Genomic DNA, 21619 nt, shown 5'->3' with positions numbered 1-21619 from the left:
TGTTTTTGAATAGGCAGAATTAATATTGTCAAAATGGCCACACTACCAAAAGTGTTATACCAATTTAATGCAAATCCTATTAAAATTCCAATGATGTTCTTCATAAAAATAGAAGAAGCAGTCATGAAATTTATTTGGAAAAACAAGAGATCCAGAGTAGCCAAAGTAATCCTTAGTGAGAAAAGTGAGGCAGGAGGCATCAAAATACAAGATCTTAAATTATACTTCAGAGCAATAGCAACAAAATTGGCATGGTACTGGCACCTAAATAGACATGTAGACCAATGGTACAAAATAGAAGACACAGAGACAAACCAATATAAATTCAGTTATTGTATACTAGAAAAGGGCACAAAAACATATATTGAAGAAAAAATAGCCTCTTCAACAAATGTTACTGGGAAAACTGGAAATCCTTATGTCATGAAATGAAATTAAACCTCTTTCTCTCACAATGCAAAAAAAAAAAAATCAACTCAAAGTGGATTAAAGGCTTAGGCATTAGAACAGAGACCTTACACCTAATAGAAGAAAAAAATAATCCAAATTAAAAAAAAAGACAAAAAAGAAAAAGTAGTCCAAATCTTCATCATGTCAGATTAGGACTCAACTTCCTTAAAAAGACTCCTAAAGCACAAGAAGTAAAATTAAGAATAAATAAATGGGATGGATTCAAACTAAAACGTATTTTCTCAGCAAAAGAAACAATCAATAACATGAAGAGAAAGCCTATAGAGTTGGAAACCAAACTTTACCACATGCACCTCAGATAGAGTACTAATCTACAGGATACATAAAGAATTCAAAAAACTTAACACCAAAAAAACCCCACAAATAACCCAATCAATAAATAGGCTAAGGAATTGAACAGACACTTCTTAGAAGAAGAAATTCAATCGATCAACAAACAGGGGAAAATGTTCATCATCTGTAGCAATTGGAGAAATACAAATCAAAACTACTTTTAAGATTTCTTCTCACTCCAGTCAGAATGGCAATTATCAAGAATACAAGCAATCATAAGTGTTGGTGAGGATGTGGGGGGAAGGTACACTCAAACATTGCTGGTAGGACTGCAAATTGGTGCAATTAGTCTGGAAAGAAGTATGGAGATTCCTTAAAAAAACCTGAAATGGAATCACCATTTGACCCAGCTATCCCACTCCTAATATATACCCAAAGTCAGCACACTACAGTGACACAGCCACATAATGTTTAGCAGCTCAATTCACATTAACTAAACTTTGGAACCAACCCAGATGCTCTTCAACAGATGAATGGATGAAGAAAATGTGGTAACTATACACAAAGGAATATTACTATATCAAATGAAATTATGGCATTTGCAGGTAAATGGCTAAAACTAGAGAACACCATGCTAAGTGAAATAAGCCAATCCCCCAAACTAAAGGCTGAATGTTTTCTCTGATAAGCAGATACTGATCCATAGTGGAGTAGGGGGAGGGTAGGGAAGTATGAAGGAACTTTGGATTGTGTAGAGGGCAGTGAGCAGAGGAGTGGGGCTGTGGGGATGGGAAGGATGATAGAATGAGACAGACATTATTACCCTATATAAATGTATGATTACGTGACTAGTGTGACTCTACACCATGCACAGCCAGAGGAATGAGAATTCGTGCTCCATCTGTGTCAAAATGCATTCTATTGTCATGTTTAACTAATTAGAACAAATTAAAAAAAAATAGAAAAAAATAGCATCAACTCCATAATTTTGAATTAATATCCTGATCACTTCATTTTTTTGTCAGCTTGCTCCTGACTCTCTAAAACTATCTTTCTGCTTGTTCCCATTGTTCACTTGGATGACTTAAGTCACACACTTCATGTTCATTGTAACCTAATCTGAATTTAGTCTTCTACACCTAGTCCCACTCTAACCATACCTAGGCATATGAATAACATCTCCTTTCCCACTGCCTGTTCCAGGACCTTGGAGCTGCTAATCCAACTTATCCTATTACCTCAAGAACAACATCTCACATCATAAACAACCCACCACACACATCTCGAGTATTCCAGTAACATTTATTATTTTGTGTTACATTAAATGTGCCATGGTACCTCTAATTAAACATTTTTAAGTTCCCAGAATTCTTTCATTTCCCACCCTCACACCTATACCATATTGAAATGCTTCTCAATCCTTTGACCTTAGATCAAGATGGTATTACTTCAGGAAATCCTGACAAGGAGATTATTCCCTTCAATACACGCTTTTATATTACAGAGTGCTTTTGTTTAAAACATTTATCTCAGTCTACAATTCTATATTTGCTTGCTTTCTTATTTAGTATTCTATTCCTTCACCCCTTGTAGACCAGAGTTTCCATGAGAATAGAGAAAATGACCTCATCAATCATTTTAATAAAGTCTATCATATTTTCCAAAGACAGTAGAAACTCTGTTTTTGAATAAATAAATGTTTTCTTCTTTTAATATATTTAAAGAAACTGCCTAACCACAGAATTTAAATTTCTCTGTATTTTTGTGCCTAAGAACAAATCAAATCTTCCCATCTATCATAGAAACACCTTGGTTTCATGAGTGCAACTATTTTTCTATTTATGCAGGTTCTGAAGTTGTATTAATACTAATTTAAAAAAAAAAAAAAAACCTTATCCCTGCATTAAATACCTTGTTGCACTTTTGGGATTTAACATCTTAGGAATTCACTTTCTCTGTGGGCCTTTCTCTCCTCATGCCTCCAAAGGAGGCCTATTACCCTTAGATCATTTAGCTGTTTACTATTTCCCATAAATTCTTGACTTTCATAATTTGTGTGTCATATCTCAGACGAGAATACATCTTCATCTCTTGACAAAGCTTCTTTCTCAAAATGCTCTATGTTTGTCCAGTAGGAAACTCCTTCCACTGTGAAGATATCAGACTGTGAGTCTCTGCTCATAACCACAGTAAGTTCTAAAACCATATTAAGGGCACACTGGCTGAACCTCAGATCATTTGTTGCATCATTCTAAACAGAATGGTGTTTTGGTAACACCTGGCAAAAGAAATTGACCTTGCCTTATACCCTAGTAGGATACACAGGCTTGTAAAGTGTTTGCAAAAGGAGTTATAGATAGTATGAGAAAATATGAGGACAATATGGTACAAGAGAAGATACTTGTCTGTAAAGAACTTCCATATTGTCTTCAGTATTAATAGTATATTAACTGTTTTTGTAACAGAATCATGTTTTATTTCACATTAGAATCTAATTGTTAAAAAAAATGGCAAAGGCAACTCTTCTTCTGTGAGCTCAAATCCTTTGTTAATTGTTTCCAACAAATGTCAACTAGGGAGAAGCATAAAGAAGAAAATAAGGAAAACCAAACATAGAATTACTATATGATTCAGTATATGTTCACAAAAGATTTTAAATCATTATGACAAAGAGATGCCTGAAACATTGCAACATGATTCACAATTGCCAAGTTATGGAATCAACCTAAGTGCCCCTCAAGAGATGGATGGATAAAGAAGAGATGATACATATGAATAAATAGTACTCAACCCTAAAGAAAATCTCTTTTTAAACATTAAGGGAATTAGATAACATTGTGCTTAGTGAAATAATCCAAACACAGAGACAATACTGCATGCTCTCACTTACATGTGGAATCTAAAACAATTGAACTCCTAAAATCAGAGAATAGAATTGTTGCTACCAGAGTCTCCAGGGTGGGGAAATGGGCAGCTGGTCCTCAGAGGGGACAAAGCCTCAGTTAAGAGGAATAAGTCTAATTTTTAGGTCAATTGCACAGAATCTGGAATATAGGTAATGATTGAGTCTGTACATTTCAATATCACTCAAAATAAATTTGTAATATTCTAATGAAAATATTTAATATTTCAGGTGATGGGTACATTAATTAATTTAAACATTTAGAATTATATTAACATTAGAATAACACATTGTGTCCTACCAATATATACAACCACGATTTATCAATGTGTGTAATAAAATAAGTAAATAAATAAAACATGCACTTTACAAAGAAGGAAATGGAGTATATGAAAGATAAAAGGCTATATGATATAAGAGTGTGAATAATATATGAGGGTTTCACAAAGTACAAGGTTTTATACAATCAAATGGCTCCCATGCTAGTTGTCTTTTGGAGCCATTATATGAAAGCTCAGAGAAAAAGGTAGTATTATCTTTACACCTGACTGTGCCTTTGATTCATTAAATTGTGTTACAGATAGGTTTAGATGATTTTATTCTTCATCAAATTACATTCATCAGAAACATAATGATTTTTATCTCATTAGAGAATGTATTTTTTAAACATGAAATCTGTGAGAAATATCTGAAAGGAAATACACCTAGTTGTGAGGAATAATCTCTTCTTGTGATACTACAAGAGAATTGTGTTTTCTTTCCGTTTTCTCTGCACTTAATAGTAATTATGTCAAAATAGACCTATAACTAATGTAATTGCCTACATCCTATTTAAAGATATCATCTTAAAATTTCATTACTAAGAAGACCTAATATTTCTTTTTTTTTTCTTGCTCACAAATATACAATAGCATTCATTATGGCAAAAAACAACAACAAAAAACTGACAATGAAATGCCTTGTAGAATCAACAGTTGTTGTAAAGAGAACATATGCTGGATCTATTCAAGTATTATGTACCTCTGAAGTCAGGATACAAGGAATTGCAAACCAAGATATGATGCTCAGTTGTGTTTGCATCACAGCTCAGAGTGCCCTCTGCACAATGAAAGTGTTTGGGGATCATTTGAATGAAAGAGTATAGGCCTAAATGATTTTAACCAAGGTAATATCAATTTTAGAGCATATTGTTGGGAGAACTGTGAAGAAATGAGAAGCAATTGCAATGAGGCAGGTTACAGAAGCAGTAGTCCTGAAGAATAAGGGTACAAATGAGTGAATCAAAGTAAAGAAATGCACAGGATGAGGGAGCAATTGAATATGGAAAGAGCAGGCTGTTTTGCAGTTTTCAGGCTTGACTGGTTTGGTGATCATACAAGATAAGAAGAACCTGAAAACCAATTATTATTATAATTGATAATATTATAAGATATTATCTTTTAAGGAAAGATAATAAGTCCAATTTTAAACAAAATTCTGAGCATCTCCTTAGAGTTCTTTAAATATGATGGATAAGTCATTCTTGCTTACTAGATAGGATAGAATTCATACTTAGTGGTTGTGAAGTTTCAGTTATAACAAATTGAGTTCTAGATATCTTCTGTACAACACTGTACATATTATTAACAATACTGTATCATGCATTTAAATTTTTAAGAGGGTACAAATTGTATTCAGTGTCTTACCAGCATGACTTTTCAAAATCATATTACTTGTACTAAATTCTGTTTGTAAAATTGTCTAAGACTCAATCAGGAAAAGAAAAGTGCTAAGGTCTATATCTGAAATATCTGGCCATTTATTAATTATTTTCCTGTAAAGGTATTATTTTTCTACCTTCTCAGATGTGCATGCAAAAAAGTACAAAAGGAAATATTTTTATCCACAATCTACAACATAGTTTACTTATTATAAATCTTTTGAAGTTCGCTATAACAAATTCTTGTCAGACTATATAAAATATCAATAGATATCTATATCAAATTGGAATGGAATAGCTAAAAAGATCAGTTGGTCATAATTGCACACTAAAAAAATCTAATTATTATTAGTTAAAACATCTGAGTCAAGCAAAATTGGGAGAAATAAAAAGGAAACAAGAACATCCACTGTATTCCAAAATTTTTTTTGAAAAAAAGAGAAAAACTAAGTTCATATTTATATGGTGGTTCACCCTGAGATAATTGGAATTGAGAATAATACAAATAGAGATTTAAGATTTATGTTGAAATTTCCATGGATATTCAATACTATAATTAACTTTTTTTTCTTTTTTGATAGTGTTAAGGATCAGACTCAGTGCCTCATGCATGCTAGGCAAGTGTTCTGTCCCACTGATCTGCACCCCCAGTTCAACCATTGTGACTTTTAAAATTACCTTCTGCTGCTAAAATCCTGGAACTTTCTTGTAATTCATCTTAAATTACTATAAGAGATAGACAACAACAGTCATTTTATTATAGCCCCAATCTATATGCAGAGAGATAAAAAATAATGTTTAATAATGATAATATTCAGAGATAACAACATTGAAAAAATTTTTTTCTCATAGGAAAATATGTCTGCATCTTTAAAGGGCTCCAATAGCTCCAAATTCCAGGTCTCCGAGTTCATTCTGATGGGATTCCCAGGCATTCACAGCTGGCAGCACTGGCTCTCCTTGCCTTTGGCATTGCTCTATCTCTCCACAATTGGTGCAAACATCCTCATTCTCACCACCATCTACCAGGATCCTTCTCTGAAGCAGCCTATGTACCTTTTCCTGGGCATCCTCTCTGTGGTGGATATGGGCCTGTCCACCACCATCATGCCAAAGATCCTGGCCATCTTCTGGTTTGATGTCAAGGCCATTAGCCTCCCAGAGTGCTTTGCTCAGATTTATGCCATTCACTGCTTTGTTGCAATGGAGTCTGGTGTCTTCCTCTACATGGCTTTTGATAGATATGTAGCTATTTGTCATCCTCTTCGCTACCCATTGATTGTCACCAATTCCTTCATCACCAAAGCTACCCTGTTCATGGTGCTTAGAAATGGCTTGTTTGTCATTCCAGTGCCTGTACTTGCAGCCCAGCATCATTATTGTTCCAGGAATGAAATTGAACATTGCCTGTGCTCTAATCTTGGAGTCAGAAGCCTGGCTTGTGATGATAGGAGGCCCAATAGTATTTGTCAATTGGTTGTGGCATGGCTTCTAATGGGTGGTGATCTTAGTCTTATTGTACTGACCTATGCCCTGATTCTGCGCTTCATCTTTAGGCTGAACTCTGCTGAAGCTGTCTCCAAGGCTCTGAGCACTTGCAGCTCCCATCTCATCCTCATCCTCTTCTTCTACACTGTTGTTGTAGTCATTTCAGTAACTCACCTGACAGAGACTAAGGCTACTTTGATTCCAGTTCTACTCAACGTGCTGCATAACACCATCCCTCCTTCCCTCAATCCTATTGTTTATGCACTTAGGACCAAAGAACTTAGAGAAGGCTTCCAGAAGGTGTTTTGCTTAGGTTTACAAAAGAAATAAGACATTAGATGGGAAGTAATACTATCCAAATTATAGTTATTTGCATGTACAAATGTGTAACAATAAATCCCATCATTATATAGACCTGCAATGTAAAGATAAGAAATGTGGAAAAAATGTTGAATATTCAAAAAAAAATGAGGGAAAACAGTCTGATGAAAAAAAGTGTCTCAAATTGCTAAATGGACCTAAATTTTCCAAGTGTTCACACACATATATTATAATAAAGCCTCAACTTCACTCTTAAAAACGTCAAATTTTATTCTGTTGAGGCAGCAAATACCTAGGTCGTGTGTGTGTAAACCATTAACTTTCATAAGCTGTCATATGCTAGTAGGTGACATTTTACATCCATTGTACTTTATTTATTTATTTATTTTCTTTTATTTATTAATTTTTTTAATTTTTTATTGTTGGCTGTTCAAAACATTACATAGTTCTTGATATATCATATTTCACACTTTGATTCAAGTGGGTTATGAGCTCCCATTTTTACCCCATATACAGATTGCAGAATCACATCAGTTACACATCCATTGATTTACATATTGCCATACTAGTGTCTGTTGTGTTCTGCTGCCTTTCCTATCCTCTACTATCCCCCCTCCCCCCCCTCCCCTCCCCTCCCCTCCCCTCTTCTCTCTCTACCCCCTCTACTGACATTCATTTGTCCCCCTTGTATTATTTTTCCCTTTCCCCTCACTTCCTCTTGTATGTACTTTTGTATAACTCTGAGGGACTCCTTCCATTTCCATGCAATTTCCCTTCTCTCTCCCTTTCCCTCCCACCTCTCATCCCTGTTTAATGTTAATCTTCTTCTCATGCTCTTCGACACTACTCTGTTCTTAGTTACTCTCCTTATATCAAAGAAGACATTTGGCATTTGTTTTTTAGGGATTGGCTAGCTTCACTTAGCATAATCTGCTCTAATGCCATCCATTTCCCTGCAAATTCTATGATTTTGTCATTTTTTAATGCAGAGTAATACTCCATTGTGTATAAATGCCACATTTTTTTTATCCATTCATCTATTGAAGGGCATCTAGGTTGGTTCCACAGTCTTGCTATTGTGAATTGTGCTGCTATGAACATCGATGTAGCAGTGTCCCTGTAGCATGCTCTTTTTAGGTCTTTAGGGAATAGACCGAGAAGGGGAATAGCTGGGTCAAATGGTGGCTCCATTCCCAGCTTTCCAAGAAATCTCCATACTGCTTTCCAAATTGGCTGCACCAATTTGCAGTCCCACCAGCAATGTACAAGTGTACCCTTTTCCCCACATCCTCGCCAGCACTTGTTGTTGTTTGACTTCATAATGGCTGCCAATCTTACTGGAGTGAGATGGTATCTTAGGGTGGTTTTGATTTGCATTTCTCTGACTGCTAGAGATGGTGAGCATTTTTTCATGTACTTGTTGATTGATTGTATGTCCTCCTCTGAGAAGTGTCTGTTCAGGTCCTTGGCCCATTTGTTGATTGGGTTGTTTGTTCTCTTATTGTCTAATTTTTGGAGTTCTTTGTATACTCTGGATATTAGGGCTCTATCTGAAGTGTGAGGAGTAAAGATTTGTTCCCAGGATGTAGGCTCCCTATTTACCTCTCTTATTGTTTCTTTTGCTGAGAAAAAAACTTTTTAGTTTGAGTAAGTCCCATTTGTTGATTCTAGTTATTAACTTTTGTGCTATGGGTGTCCTATTGAGGAATTTGGAGCCCGACCCCACAGTATGTAGATCGTAGCCAACTTTTTCTTCTATCAGATGGTGTGTCTCTGATTTGATATCAAGCTCCTTGATCCATTTTGAATTCACTTTTGTGCATGGCGAGAGAAAGGGATTCAGTTTCATTTTGTTGCATATGGATTTCCAGTTTTCCCAGCACCATTTGTTGAAGATGCTATCCTTCCTCCATTGCATGCTTTTAGCCCCTTTATCAAATATAAGAAAGTTGTAGTTTTGTGGATTGGTTTCTGTGTCCTCTATTCTGTACCATTGGTCCACCCGCCCGTTTTGGTACCAGTACCATGCTGTTTTTGTTACTATTGCTCTGTAGTATAGTTTGAAGTCTGGTATCGCTATACCGCCTGATTCACACTTCCTGCTTAGCATTGTTTTTGCTATTCTGGGTCGTTTATTTTTCCATATGAATTTCATGATTGCTTTGTCTATTTCTACAAGAAATGCCATTGGGATTTTGATTGGCATTGCATTAAACCTATAGAGAACTTTTGGTAGTATCCCCATTTTGATGATGTTAGTTCTGCCTATCCATGAACAGGGTATATTTTTCCATCTTCTAAGATCTTCTTCTATTTCTCTCTTTAGGGTTCTGTAGTTTTCATTGTATAAGTCTTTCACCTCTTTTGTTAGGTTGATTCCCAAGTATTTTATTTTTTTTGAAGATATTGTGAATGGAGTGGTTGTCCTCATTTCCATTTCAGAGGATTTGTCGCTGATATACAGGAATGTCTTTGATTTATGCGTGTTGATTTTATATCCTGCCACTTTGCTGAATTCATTTATTAGCTCTAATAGTTTCTTTGTAGACCCTTTTGGGTCTGCTAGGTATAGAATCATGTCATCAGCAAATAGTGATAATTTAAGTTCTTCTTTTCCTATTTTGATGCCTTTAATTTCTTTCGTCTGTCTAATTGCTCTGGCCAGTGTTTCGAGAACTATGTTGAACAGAAGTGGTGATAGAGGGCATCCCTGTCTTGTTCCAGATTTTAGAGGGAATGCCTTCAATTTTTCTCCATTCAGAATGATGCTAGCCTGAGGCTTAGCATAGATTGCTTTTACAATATTGAGGTATGTTCCTGTTATCCCTAGTTTTTCTAGAGTTTTGAACATAAAGGTATGCTGTACTTTGTCGAATGCTTTTTCCGCATCTATCGAGATGATCATATGTTCTTATTTTTAAGTCTATTGATGTGGTGAATAACATTTATTGATTTCCGTATATTGAACCAGCCTTGCATCCCAGGGATGAATCCTACTTGATCATGGTGCACAATTTTTTTGATATGTTTTTGTATCCGATTCGCCAGAATTTTATTGAGGATTTTTGCATCTAGGTTCATTAGAGATATTGGTCTGTAGTTTTCTTTCTTTGAAGTGTCTTTGTCTGGTTTAGGTATCAGGGTGATGTTGGCCTCGTAGAATGAATTTGGAAGTTCTCCCTCTTTTTCTATTTCCTGAAGTAGCTTGAAAAGTATTGGTATTAGTTCCTCTTTAAAGGTTTTGTAAATCTCTGCTGTATACCCATCCGGTCCTGGGCTTTTCTTAGTTGGTAGTTTTTGATGGTTTCTTCTATTTCCTCAATTGATATTGGTCTGTTTAGGTTGTCTATATCCTCCTGACTCAATCTGGGCAGATCATATGACTTAAGAAATTTATCGATGCCTTCACTATCTTCTAATTTATTGGAGTATAAGGATTCAAAATAATTTTTGATTATCTTCTGTACATCTGAGGTGTCTGTTGTGATATTGCCTTTTTCATCCCGTATGCTAGTAATTTGAGTTCTCTCTCTTCTTTACTTCGCTAGCATGGCTAAGGGTCTGTCAATTTTGTTTATTTTTTCAAAGAACCAACTTTTAGTTTTGTCAATTTTTTCAATTGTTTCTTTTGTTTCGATTTCATTAATTTCAGCTCTGATTTTCATTATTTCTTGCCTTCTACTTCTTTTGCTGTTGTTTTGCTCTTCTTTTTTCTAGGATTTTGAGATGAAGTATGAGATCATTTATTTGTTGTTTTTTTTTCTTTTTTTAAGGAATGAACTCCAAGCAATGAATTTTCCTCTTAGAACTGCTTTCAATGTGTCCCATAGATTCCAATATGTTGTGTCTGTGTTTTCATTTATCTCTAAGAATTTTTTTAATTTCCTCCTTGATGTCTTCTATAACCCATTGATCATTCAGTAACCTATTGTTCATTCTCCAAGTGATGTATTCTTTCTCCTTCCTTCTTTTATCGTTGATTTTCAGTTCCATTCCATTATGATCAGATAGGATGCATGGTATTATCTCTACTCCTTTATATTGTTTAAGAGTTGCCCTGTGACATAATATATGATCTATTTTTGAGAAGGATCCATGTGCTGCTGAGAAAAAAGTGTAACTGCTTGATGTTGGGTGGTATATTCTATATATGTCAATTAAGTCTAGGTTATCAATTGTGTTATTGAGTTCTATAGTTTCCTTATTCAACTTTTGTTTGGAAGATCTGTCCAGTGGCGAGAGAGGTGTGTTGAAGTCTCCCATGATTATTGTATGGTGGTCTATTAGACTCTTGAACTTGAGAAGAGTTTGTTTGATGAACATAGCTGCACCATTTTTTGGGGCATATATATTTATCATTGTTATTTCTTGTTGGTGTATGTTTCCCTTAAGCAGTATGCAGTGTCCCTCTTTATCCCTTTTGATTAACTTTGGCTTGAAATCTATTTTATTTGATATGAGTATGGACACTCCTGCTTGTTTCCGAAGTCCATATGGGTGATATGATTTTTCCCAACCTTTCACCTTCAGCCTATGTATGTCTTTTCCTATCAAATGCATGTCCTGTAGGCAGCATATTGTTGTGTCTTGTTTTGTGATCCATTCTACTAGCCTGTGTCTCTTAATTGGTGAGTTTAAGCCATTAACATTTAGGGTTATTATTGAGATATGGGTTGTTGTTCCAGCCATATTTGTTTATTTATGTTACTAAACATGGTTTGTTTTCCTCTTTGATTATTTTTCCCCCCTTTACTGTCCTACCTCCCACTGTTGGTTTTCATTGTTATTTTCCATTTCCTCTTCCTGTAATGTTTTGCCAAGGATGTTTTGAAGAGATGGTTTTCTAGCTGCAAATTTTTTTTAACTTTTGTTTATCGTGGAAGGTTTTAATTTCATCTTCCATCCTGAAGCTTAATTTCACTGGAAACACAATTCTTGGTTGGAACCCATTTTCTTTCAGTGTTTGAAATATGTTATTCCAGGATTTTGTAGCTTTCAGAGTCTGTGTTGAAAGATCAGCTGTTATCCTGATTGGCTTACCCCTAAATGTGATCTGCTTCCTTTCTCTTGTAGCTTTTAAAATTCTCTCCTTGTTCTGTATGTTGGGCATCTTCATTATAATGTGTCTAGGTGTGGGTCTCTTATGATTTTGCACATTCGGCGTCCTGTAGGCTTCTAGGATTTGGGATTCTGTCTCATTCTTCAAGTCTGGGAAGTTTTCTCGTATTATTTCATTGAATAGATTGCTCATTCCTTTGGTTTGAAACTCTGTCCCTTCCTGTATCCCAATGACTCTTAAATTTGGTCTCTTGATGTTATCCCATATTTCTTGGATGTTCTGCTCATGGTTTCTTAACAGTCTTGCTGAGCTGTCTATGTTCTTTTCAAGTTGAAATACTTTATCTTCATTGTCTGATGTTCTATCTTCTAAGTGTTCTACTCTGCTGGTAGTATTCTCAATTGAGTTTTTAAGTTGGTTTATTGCTTCCTGCATTTCTAGGATTTCTGTTTGTTTGTTTTTTATAACCTCTATTTCCCTGTATAGTTGATCTTTTGCTTCTTGGATTTGTTTATGTAATTCATTGTTGAAGTGATCTTTCATTGTCTGATTTTGCTGTCTGATGTCTTCCTTGAAACTCCAGATCATCTGAAGCATGTATATCCTGAATTCTTTATCTGACATTCCATCTGCTGCAGCTATTACCTCTTCTAACGTTGAGTTGACCTGCATTGCTTGTGGTCCTTTCTTTCCTTGTCTCTTCATACTGTTCGCGTTCCTTTCTACTTGGTGAAACTGTTGTGCTATTGAATTTTCCCCCTATATATTTATATTGGTCTTGTATAGTTGCAAAGTCTCCCTCACAGGCGCGGACGGCGGCTCTGCCCCTCTTCCAATTGGGGCAATGTGCCTACCACGCCGGCAGGCCACTGGGCCTGCTCTGCCGGTCGGTAGCAGGTCCGCCTACCTTGCAGGCGCGGGCGGCGGCTCTGTCCCTCTGCGGGCCGCTAGGCTTGTTCTGTCGGTGGTCGCAGTTCTGCCTAGTTTGCAGGCGCAGGTAGCGGCACTGCCCCTCTGCAGGCCTCTGGGGCTGTTCTGCCAGTGGGTCGCAGGTCCGCCTACCTTGCAGGCGCTGGGGGCGGAGGCTCTACCCTTCCTCAGGCCACTGGGCCTGTTCTGTCTGTTGGTTGCAGGTCTGGCCTGTTCTGATGGTGGTCACAGTTCCTTCTACCTTGCAGGTGCGGGGGAAGGGGGTGGCTCTGCCTCTCAGCAGGCCGCTGCTCCTCTTCTGCCGGTGGGTCGCAGGCCCGCCTACCTTGCAGGAGTGATTGGAAGCTCTGTCCCGCTGCGGGCCACTGGGCCTTTTCTGTCAGTGGTCACAGTTCCGCCTACCTGGCAGGCGCGGGGGGTGGCGGGCGGCTCTGCCCCTCAGCAGGCCGCTGGGCCTGTTCTGTGGGTGGTCCCAGTTCTGTCTACCTTGCCGGCGCAGGGGGAGGGGGCGGCTCTGCCCCTCAGCAGGCCACTGGGCCTGCTCTGTGGGTGGTCACAGTTCCCTCTACCTTGCCGGCGCAGGGGGAGGGGGCGGCTCTGCCTCTCAGCAGGCTGCTGCTTCTCTTCTGCCGGTGGGTCGCAGGCCCGCCTACCTTGCAGGAGTGATTAGAAGCTCTGTCCCACCGCGGGCCACTGGGCCTTTTCTGTCGGTGGTCACAGTTCCACCTACCTGGCAGGCGCGGGGGGTGGGGGGCGGCTCTGCCCCTCAGCAGGCCCCTGGGCCTGCTCTGTGCGTGGTCACAGTTCCCTCTACCTTGCCGGCACAGGGGGAGGGGGTGGCTCTGCCTCTCAGCAGGCCGATGCTCCTCTTCTGCTGGTGGGTCGCAGGCCCGCCTACCTTGCAGGAGTGATTGGAAGCTCTGTCCCTCCGCGGGCCACTCCATTGTACTTTAATTTAAACATTTTTGTTCAACAATTTGATCATGTTTATTGAAGTTTAAAATGTACCTTCCTTTTGCTCAACAGATTTTGAATAGGGGATTTTAGGAATTACCATAAAATAATATTTTCACAATGTGAAATAATATATTCAAAACTGTTTAGTTTGTCATTGTTTTAATAAACTAAAGCTGGAAATAAACAAACAAGCAAAAGACATACAAACTTCAGCCTTTTTTAAACTGTGTAGTAGAATTCCAAAGAGGGTGGAGGGGTGCACGTCTTTGAGATCCCTTTTTCATATTTGTACATAAATAATTGTGAAAGCTTCTGAAGGGGAAAAAGAAAAACTTTCATAGACTTTTCAAATTTGGCAAAAGTTAAATGTATATAATATTAAAGGGCTGTCTGCTAAACCTATCAAATGGTATTTAAAACAAAACCCCAAACTGGGAATGAATTATATGCCATGCTCTTTTCATAACCTTAAAACCAATGAAGAAAGGAAGTAGGACATGATATATTTTGACTTGTATTTCAACCCGATCCAGGCTGCTTTCTTCTGTATTCAGGTTTAGAGTATATTATAAAAAATTTGGGATATTTTATAGGATATATCTTCAAATATGAGTATTAATTTGGGTAAAAGCCTTAGAAATCCATTTTGTGCTGTCACTCTCCTTTCAGTTAGATAAAAATGGTGACTCAGGTATAATGAAAATAACATGAAATGCTTTCTTTATTAGCATGAATTGATTTCTTTAGAAATCAGTTAAATTGAATTTTCTTGTGAAGACTGATAAAGACAAAAGACACAGTGTTTTATGGATTCATGAAATAATTTTTTAATGATGATATATTTTAGGACATTAAGACAATTTAAGGAAATATATGCTTGATATTTACAGTTTTTGCTAAGTAAGCACTGCCAGTGAAACATGACAGGAATGACAGCTTTTTTCCCATAATTTTTATTGGTGCATTATATCCAGTAATGCATGATTTCCAGCAGAAACAGTGCACACATTACAGTCCAGCAGAATCAAAACTGTCATGAATATATGCAAGAGCCTCTTAATAAAATGTCACAAAGCAAAAAGAAAATGAAATTGTGAGAAGAGATAAGGAGTATAGACCATGGATTTCCAAAGTAAGCTATGATATTATCAAAGAAAAGAAAAAAAGCAAAGGCAACCCAGTGTTCATTGGAGATGCAGATTGAAGAGTGCTTACTCTATACCACTGGGCTTTGCCCACCATTTCTCTTGACACAGATGATTACTTAGTTAAATTATATTAATTTCTTTTTAAGAAATGCTAAGAGCCAAGTATATGATGCATCGCATTTTTGGTTGAAAGGTGACACCAGCTAGCCATTGAGATGATATGATTATGTTTAGATTTGCATTCATATGGATATTGGACTCCTGTTGTTCACCTGGACCTGCTACGGGACTCCTGGAGAGTTCCCATTGGTTGGGGAAGTACAGTAGAAGGGAGTTCCGGAGGAGGAGCTCTCTCTGGCGGTTCCGGGAGGAGGCCGCATGTGTGGATCGGCAATCTTCCCGGGGGTGTACAGGACATTGGCGGCAATTTCAAAAAATAAAGTTTGTTCCTGCTTGAGTGGCTCGTGATTTTGTGCCCAGCCAGACTGCGGCAAAGAAACCATTATTCATCTATTTTCTTTGGGTTGAATACATAGAACATCACTGAAGAGTACAGACACGTGAATTGATTTATGAAATATATTTATGGTTAAATAATATCTTCCTAAAGTTGAAATTCTATAAATATTCTTATTATCAAGATTAGAAGCATGTTACAATTGGAAAATATTACTTAATATCTTTTGAGATTTGGGAATCATAAACAAGTAGATAAAACTTGAAATTAATTTAAAAATTATGCTTTATATCCCAATAATAGACAATATTTTTTTCTGGATATATATATATATATATATATATATATATATATATATATATATTAATTGTCAGTGGATTTTTATTTTATTTATCTATTTATTTATTTTTATGTGGTGCCGAAGATTGAACCCAGTGCCTCACACATGCTAGGCAAGTGCTCTACCACCGAGCCACAACCCCATCCCCTTTTCTCCAGTGTATTTGAAGCATTCACAAAAATTTTGGATTTATCATTTCAAGAAAATTGTATTAGGTCAATAGGAATCTCAATGAGATTCACAAGGAATAAATGATAAAAACAATACTTCAGAACGGAGTGCAATAAAGATAGAAATTAAAAAGTATCTTCAGTTACTAAACAAATTGTAAATTAAATGTTATTGATATATCCATTTGTCAAGTGAACTTTGCATAGACTTTCTAATGACAGACCTGACCATGACATAACAGAATGGAAGTTTATACACTGCTAAGCATTTGTTTTGAATAAATAATAAAATCAGAGGTGTCATGTGTGAAACATGAACAGGTACATTTATTATAGCTTTTATTAAAAATAAAATGATATCAAAAGAAAGAAAGTCATTAATATAAATTATATTCATCTTTGATAGAGTTCTATGCAGTCTTAAAAAACCTCTTAAGGAAAAATGTTAATGTACTAATTGTATACTCATTTATAAGCACAGCAATATTTACATAATGATTTAGTATTATTACATTTCCGTTCAAAACATCTACCTGAGCACATAATCTTGTTAGTAAAATAAGAATACATTAATAGATTTACTTTAATGCAGGGACAAATAAATATATTTTAAAAGATAATTTTAAAACGGCAATTTAAGTAATGATTATGTGAATACTCCAGATGATCCTTGAAGGGTATTGGCTAACCCAAGTTTTTCTATTAGCTGATGTACACAAAGCCTACAGTCTCAAGATAACAGAAAAAAGATTAACTTTTTATATTGTTGTTCTCCTTTTTTCCTTTGTTTTATTACTAACATTGCTTAACACTAATTTAGCATATCTCAGAGGTCACAAAGCGTTTTTCAATGCATTTAAGCAAACCTTTACTATAATTATAGACTAATAAAATATTTCTCTGCTATGTAATATAAAATTAAATTTTCTAATGTGTGCTATGTGTGTGACTGCAGCTAATCTTCTGAATGTGATTACTAGATTTGTCATCCCCTATACAATACCACTTAGTAGGTTTATTAACTTTTCCTTTAAATATTTGAGAAGAAAATTTTTCTTGCACAAGCCCTTCTTGGTACTGATTTTTTCTTTACATAATTAACCTAAATCCTCAGAATTCAAAGATTAGGCCCTAATCCATAGTCAACCTGTGTTAGTTTTTCATTGCAATGAAAAGTACCTTAGGAAAGCAGCTTACAGGAGGGAAGATTTATTTTGGATCACAGTTTCAGAGGTTTCAATGCCGTCCTGAGGTAAATATGGGCCTGAGGTAAAGCAGAACATCTTTACATATGAAAAAAGCCTTTGAGGGGATTCAATGAGAGTTTGAGATCCTAGACAGGAAGAAATAGGTATTATTATGGGTTGAGGGGGAGGTCTTACAGTGCTTACTTTATAAGAATGGCCAGAACAATATTTTGTACTCCATATATTTTTCTGTGAAATTTCTGCCACTTTCACAGGAGAAACAATCTAATTCCCATCCCTTTTTCAGAGAGGATCATGATGATTTCTTTGAGAAACAGAAGGTACATGTTAAGACATTTGGAATAATGTTATAAGAAAAATTACAGTCTTCTTATTATTACCTTCAGACATTTACATTTTGGATATTTTCCAATACACAACCACCATGCTGTGAGAATCCCAAGCCACATTGTTGTAGGACAGATGAAGCTGGACACAGAGGAATTATCAGGTTTATTGGCTACAGCCAGGTTGAGGGGGGTGGGGCTTTTGCCACAATCAATCCATCCCTCTGAACCCCAAGTTCAGAAGGTTTTAGAAGTGTATGCTCAGTGTGTAGGGGGAGGGGCTCAGAGCTCACAATCTGCAGAAGTCCACATAAAAGTAAGTTTTTTCCTACTGTTCTTGGCACCCAACTCAGGCCAGGTTTCACAAAAATAACCCCAAGGTTGTTCTCTGTGAAAATTGGTGCCTGGGAAAGGGAGAGTTCCCCTCCTCCCTTTTCTGACAGCTGGTCTCCAAGGACCTAGTTCACCATTTACTTTTATCTTTTGGATTGTCAAGGACTTTCCCTAGGATCTGACTACTGTCCTTTGAGATGCAAATGCCTCTGTGAAGGCCTTGAGTTAGTTTTTCTTATCACACTGTGCTTCTGCAAACATACTCCCAACCCCAAACTCTTCTGTAGAAATTCTTGTTGATAGTCTAAGGACAATTATGGTGAGGGTCTCTGGAGAATCATAATTAAGATTTTCTGTGGAGGAGGGGGGTGCCACTACAACATGGAGAGAGGTCATGTACTTGACAGTCCTGGCTCACCTACTAGTCCTTCTAGTTAATAACTAGCATCAACTCCATTAATTCTGGTTAAGCTCAGAGATGAAGACAAATCCATCAAAAATCTGATTTTAGTTACCTGAGAGAGATAAAGCCAAGTGACAAATGCCCAACTAATACCTGTAAATCTGCAGAATCATAAGAGATGATAATAAATTGTTTTAAACACACTACTTGAGGGGTAATTTTGGGAACAAGTGATTATGGTCAATTTGATTCTTAGTATGCTGATTTTTTTTTTCTCCCAAGATATTGCCTATCCCACCTTTGCAACTTATATCCTTGAAAATACCTCAGTAATTGTATTTACACACATTCATGCAAATTAATAGTAGGCTAAATTTCAGGTATTTATCCCAGGCACGCATCCCAGCTTTTAAAAAATATTCTTTTATGTCTTCCTTTTAAAATTACACATCTCACTTGGCTCCAGTAGTTTTTCTCCTATATTATTCTAAAATTATCATGTAAACTCTAAACATTTTTTGCTGCTCTTTATGTAGATTCACTGTCTATTGATCTCATTTGACCTCAGGGCTTTATTATTGCCACAATGATGATAATGGCTTGCAAATATTTATTCCCATGTGGATCTATTCTCTGAGCTTCTGACTTGTGTATCAACAACTGCCTACAGGTCATTTTCTTAACAGATTATGGGAAAAATCAGCACCTTCACACTGAACCCTAACTAGCAAGAACTTTAATTAAGTAGTTAATCACCTGGTATGACTTGATCAAGAAGACAATACAAGAAATTGCCCAATTAAAGGTACAAAGAAGTGGCATGGAAATAAGGAATCAAGTTCAAGATACACACAGAGAAATGCAAATTAGACACAGTGATTATGGTCTTGAAAGCAAGTGGTATGTGGTATTAGATTTGTCAACAAAAGGAAACTGCAAATTCCAACACAAGAAGCATCCTTTATAATTCTGTCCAAGACTCCTCCCTTCTTCCTGAGTTGCTTTCCCTCAAATTCTGGCACAGTTTGATTACATTTTTTTGGTCCCAAGGCTAGGGAGCTATTAATGACATGGCACAGGGTGATGATGACTACTTCTCCTGTATAGAAATATGCCCAGTCTTTGAAAGTAGATCCTGACATGACTCCTGGCATGTCTTTCCAGGGATCATATCCAGAAAGTCACCTCTATCTTTATTTATCAGGGGACCATTGGTGCTCTGAGCCAATCTCAGCCTCTGTGGACCCCAAGTGCTTTCACTCAGCAGCATAAATGGAAACAGACCTCAGCGGCCAGAAATATGCTCGCTGTGCTGGATCATATCACAAAACGATATTGATGCTTTTAGCTACTCTAGAGGTCATCTTAGACTTTCCTGCAACTTCATTATAGAAACTATGGTTCTTTGGACACTTCAGGTATTTGGATAGCCATAATGTGTGTGAAAATATATTTTTATCAGTAAGTCTTTTGCTTTGTACCTGAATTCTTCCCGTTGCTTTTTGCGATTTTAGTTTCTTTCTGTTTTCTTCGTGGTTTCAATATAAGGCAGATAAATCTCTAGGAGCAGTCTTTCTGAAATTAATAAGGCTAGCATCCACTTTTCTTTTTTACACTATTTTTTTTGTGTGTTTTTAAGGTGTATATCATGATGATATGAGGTATTTATTGATATTAAAATGCTTACTCTAGTGAAGTCCAGTAGTTGCATCTTGGTCTCACTGATACAAACCAAGCCCAGCAGGTGTGTATAAAGTGATGTATAAAGTTATTATTGAGTTACTTTGTCCCTGAGTACTTACATCCCTCACAATGCTCCCAGAAAGCCTAGCAGATCAGGAAGCTCATTTGATTTTCTATCTCCCCAGTGTTTGAGCACAGCAGCTCCTACCTCATAAATCTAACTTCCTTCATGTAGATAACCCTGGATTTTCATGTGCATAAACCTTAGAGACTGATCAATCAACAAATCCTTGCTGCTAGTTGCTGCTGGCCCCTCCCCCGACACCAAAATTGGGTGAGTACTTCATTAAGCACCTTAATGAAGTTCTTCCTTTACCAGAAATAAGATAACTACTCCTTCCTTCATCTTTACTCTGCTGTTAGTGAGAACATAGAACAAATTTGCTCCTTCTGAATTGAAAGACCGTAAATGCCACTATAGGTCTTTCTTATCCAGGGAAACCAATGAGGGGACTTCAATGATATTGGCAGCATGATGAAACTGGGATTGTTGAGGAGCCACCCATTTCACTTCTTGTGAGAAGGCACCTACCAGCTAGCTGAGAACCACACTTGGATATTTCTGAAGCCATCCCTTGATTTGACATATCAGTGCCCTCACCCTGGGATTACAGACTGAAGACAAACCACTGTGTCTTTCACATTGAGGTTTTCAAATGACATTTCCTCTCTCTAAAAGTAAGTACATAAATTAATGGATTCAGAGATATGAAAATCATGGGAGATAACAAGGAGTATTTTAGTTAATTTGTATTCACTCATAGATTTTTCTCAATACATAATAATAAAACCTTATGAAGTATTATTATCTGAAATTTCTACTAGGAAACTGAGGACAGAGGGGAATATCAAAAGCACCCAAGGTAATGTAGTTAGCAAGTATCTGTAATAGAGCCATATTTTTGAACTCAGGCAGTCTAAATCTAGGTTGATCCCTCATTTTTCAAATTGGACCCCAGAAAGAGCTACAGGAAAGTGTAAGTAGATGGGAATTGACTTGTTCAAGAGATGTTTAAAGCATTTGAAGAAGGCTTGGCTTTGGAGACCAAGTCTCATTTGCTCTAAGCAGCCTTCTGTGAGTATAAACTGGTTCATGAAAATTTATCTCATAGCATATATCAATAAACTAATTTATAAAAATAACCCTAATTTATGCAAATATTGAAGATTATTTGATTTAATTATATATTATTATCAGGCTAAAACTTAAATATATCAGCAAACAAGCATGTTCTTATTCTTCAATTTATATGAAACCCCTAGAGGAATAAATGGTTCATAATAGACTATAATTTTAATTTGTTTACAAAGAAATGAAATAAAAGAGCAGCCTTAGAAAGAAGATAAGTATTGATAAAAATGAAAACCAAAGACACTGGGGAGAAATTGCA

General features: G+C 36.6%; 1 protein-coding gene across 1 annotated transcript; it reads left to right on the top strand.

The window, feature by feature from the left end:
* Positions 1-6203: 6203 nt before the first annotated feature.
* Positions 6204-7163, top strand: LOC114098530 (olfactory receptor 56B1-like). Its single transcript, XM_027942785.2, has one exon. It carries the CDS (start codon positions 6204-6206, stop codon positions 7161-7163), a length of 960 nt encoding a protein of 319 aa, XP_027798586.2.
* Positions 7164-21619: the final 14456 nt, after the last annotated feature.

Source organism: Marmota flaviventris, chromosome 9 (assembly GCF_047511675.1).
Source record: "Marmota flaviventris isolate mMarFla1 chromosome 9, mMarFla1.hap1, whole genome shotgun sequence".
NCBI classification, from domain to species: domain Eukaryota; kingdom Metazoa; phylum Chordata; class Mammalia; order Rodentia; family Sciuridae; genus Marmota; species Marmota flaviventris.
This window is presented reverse-complemented; position numbering and strand designations above follow the sequence as displayed.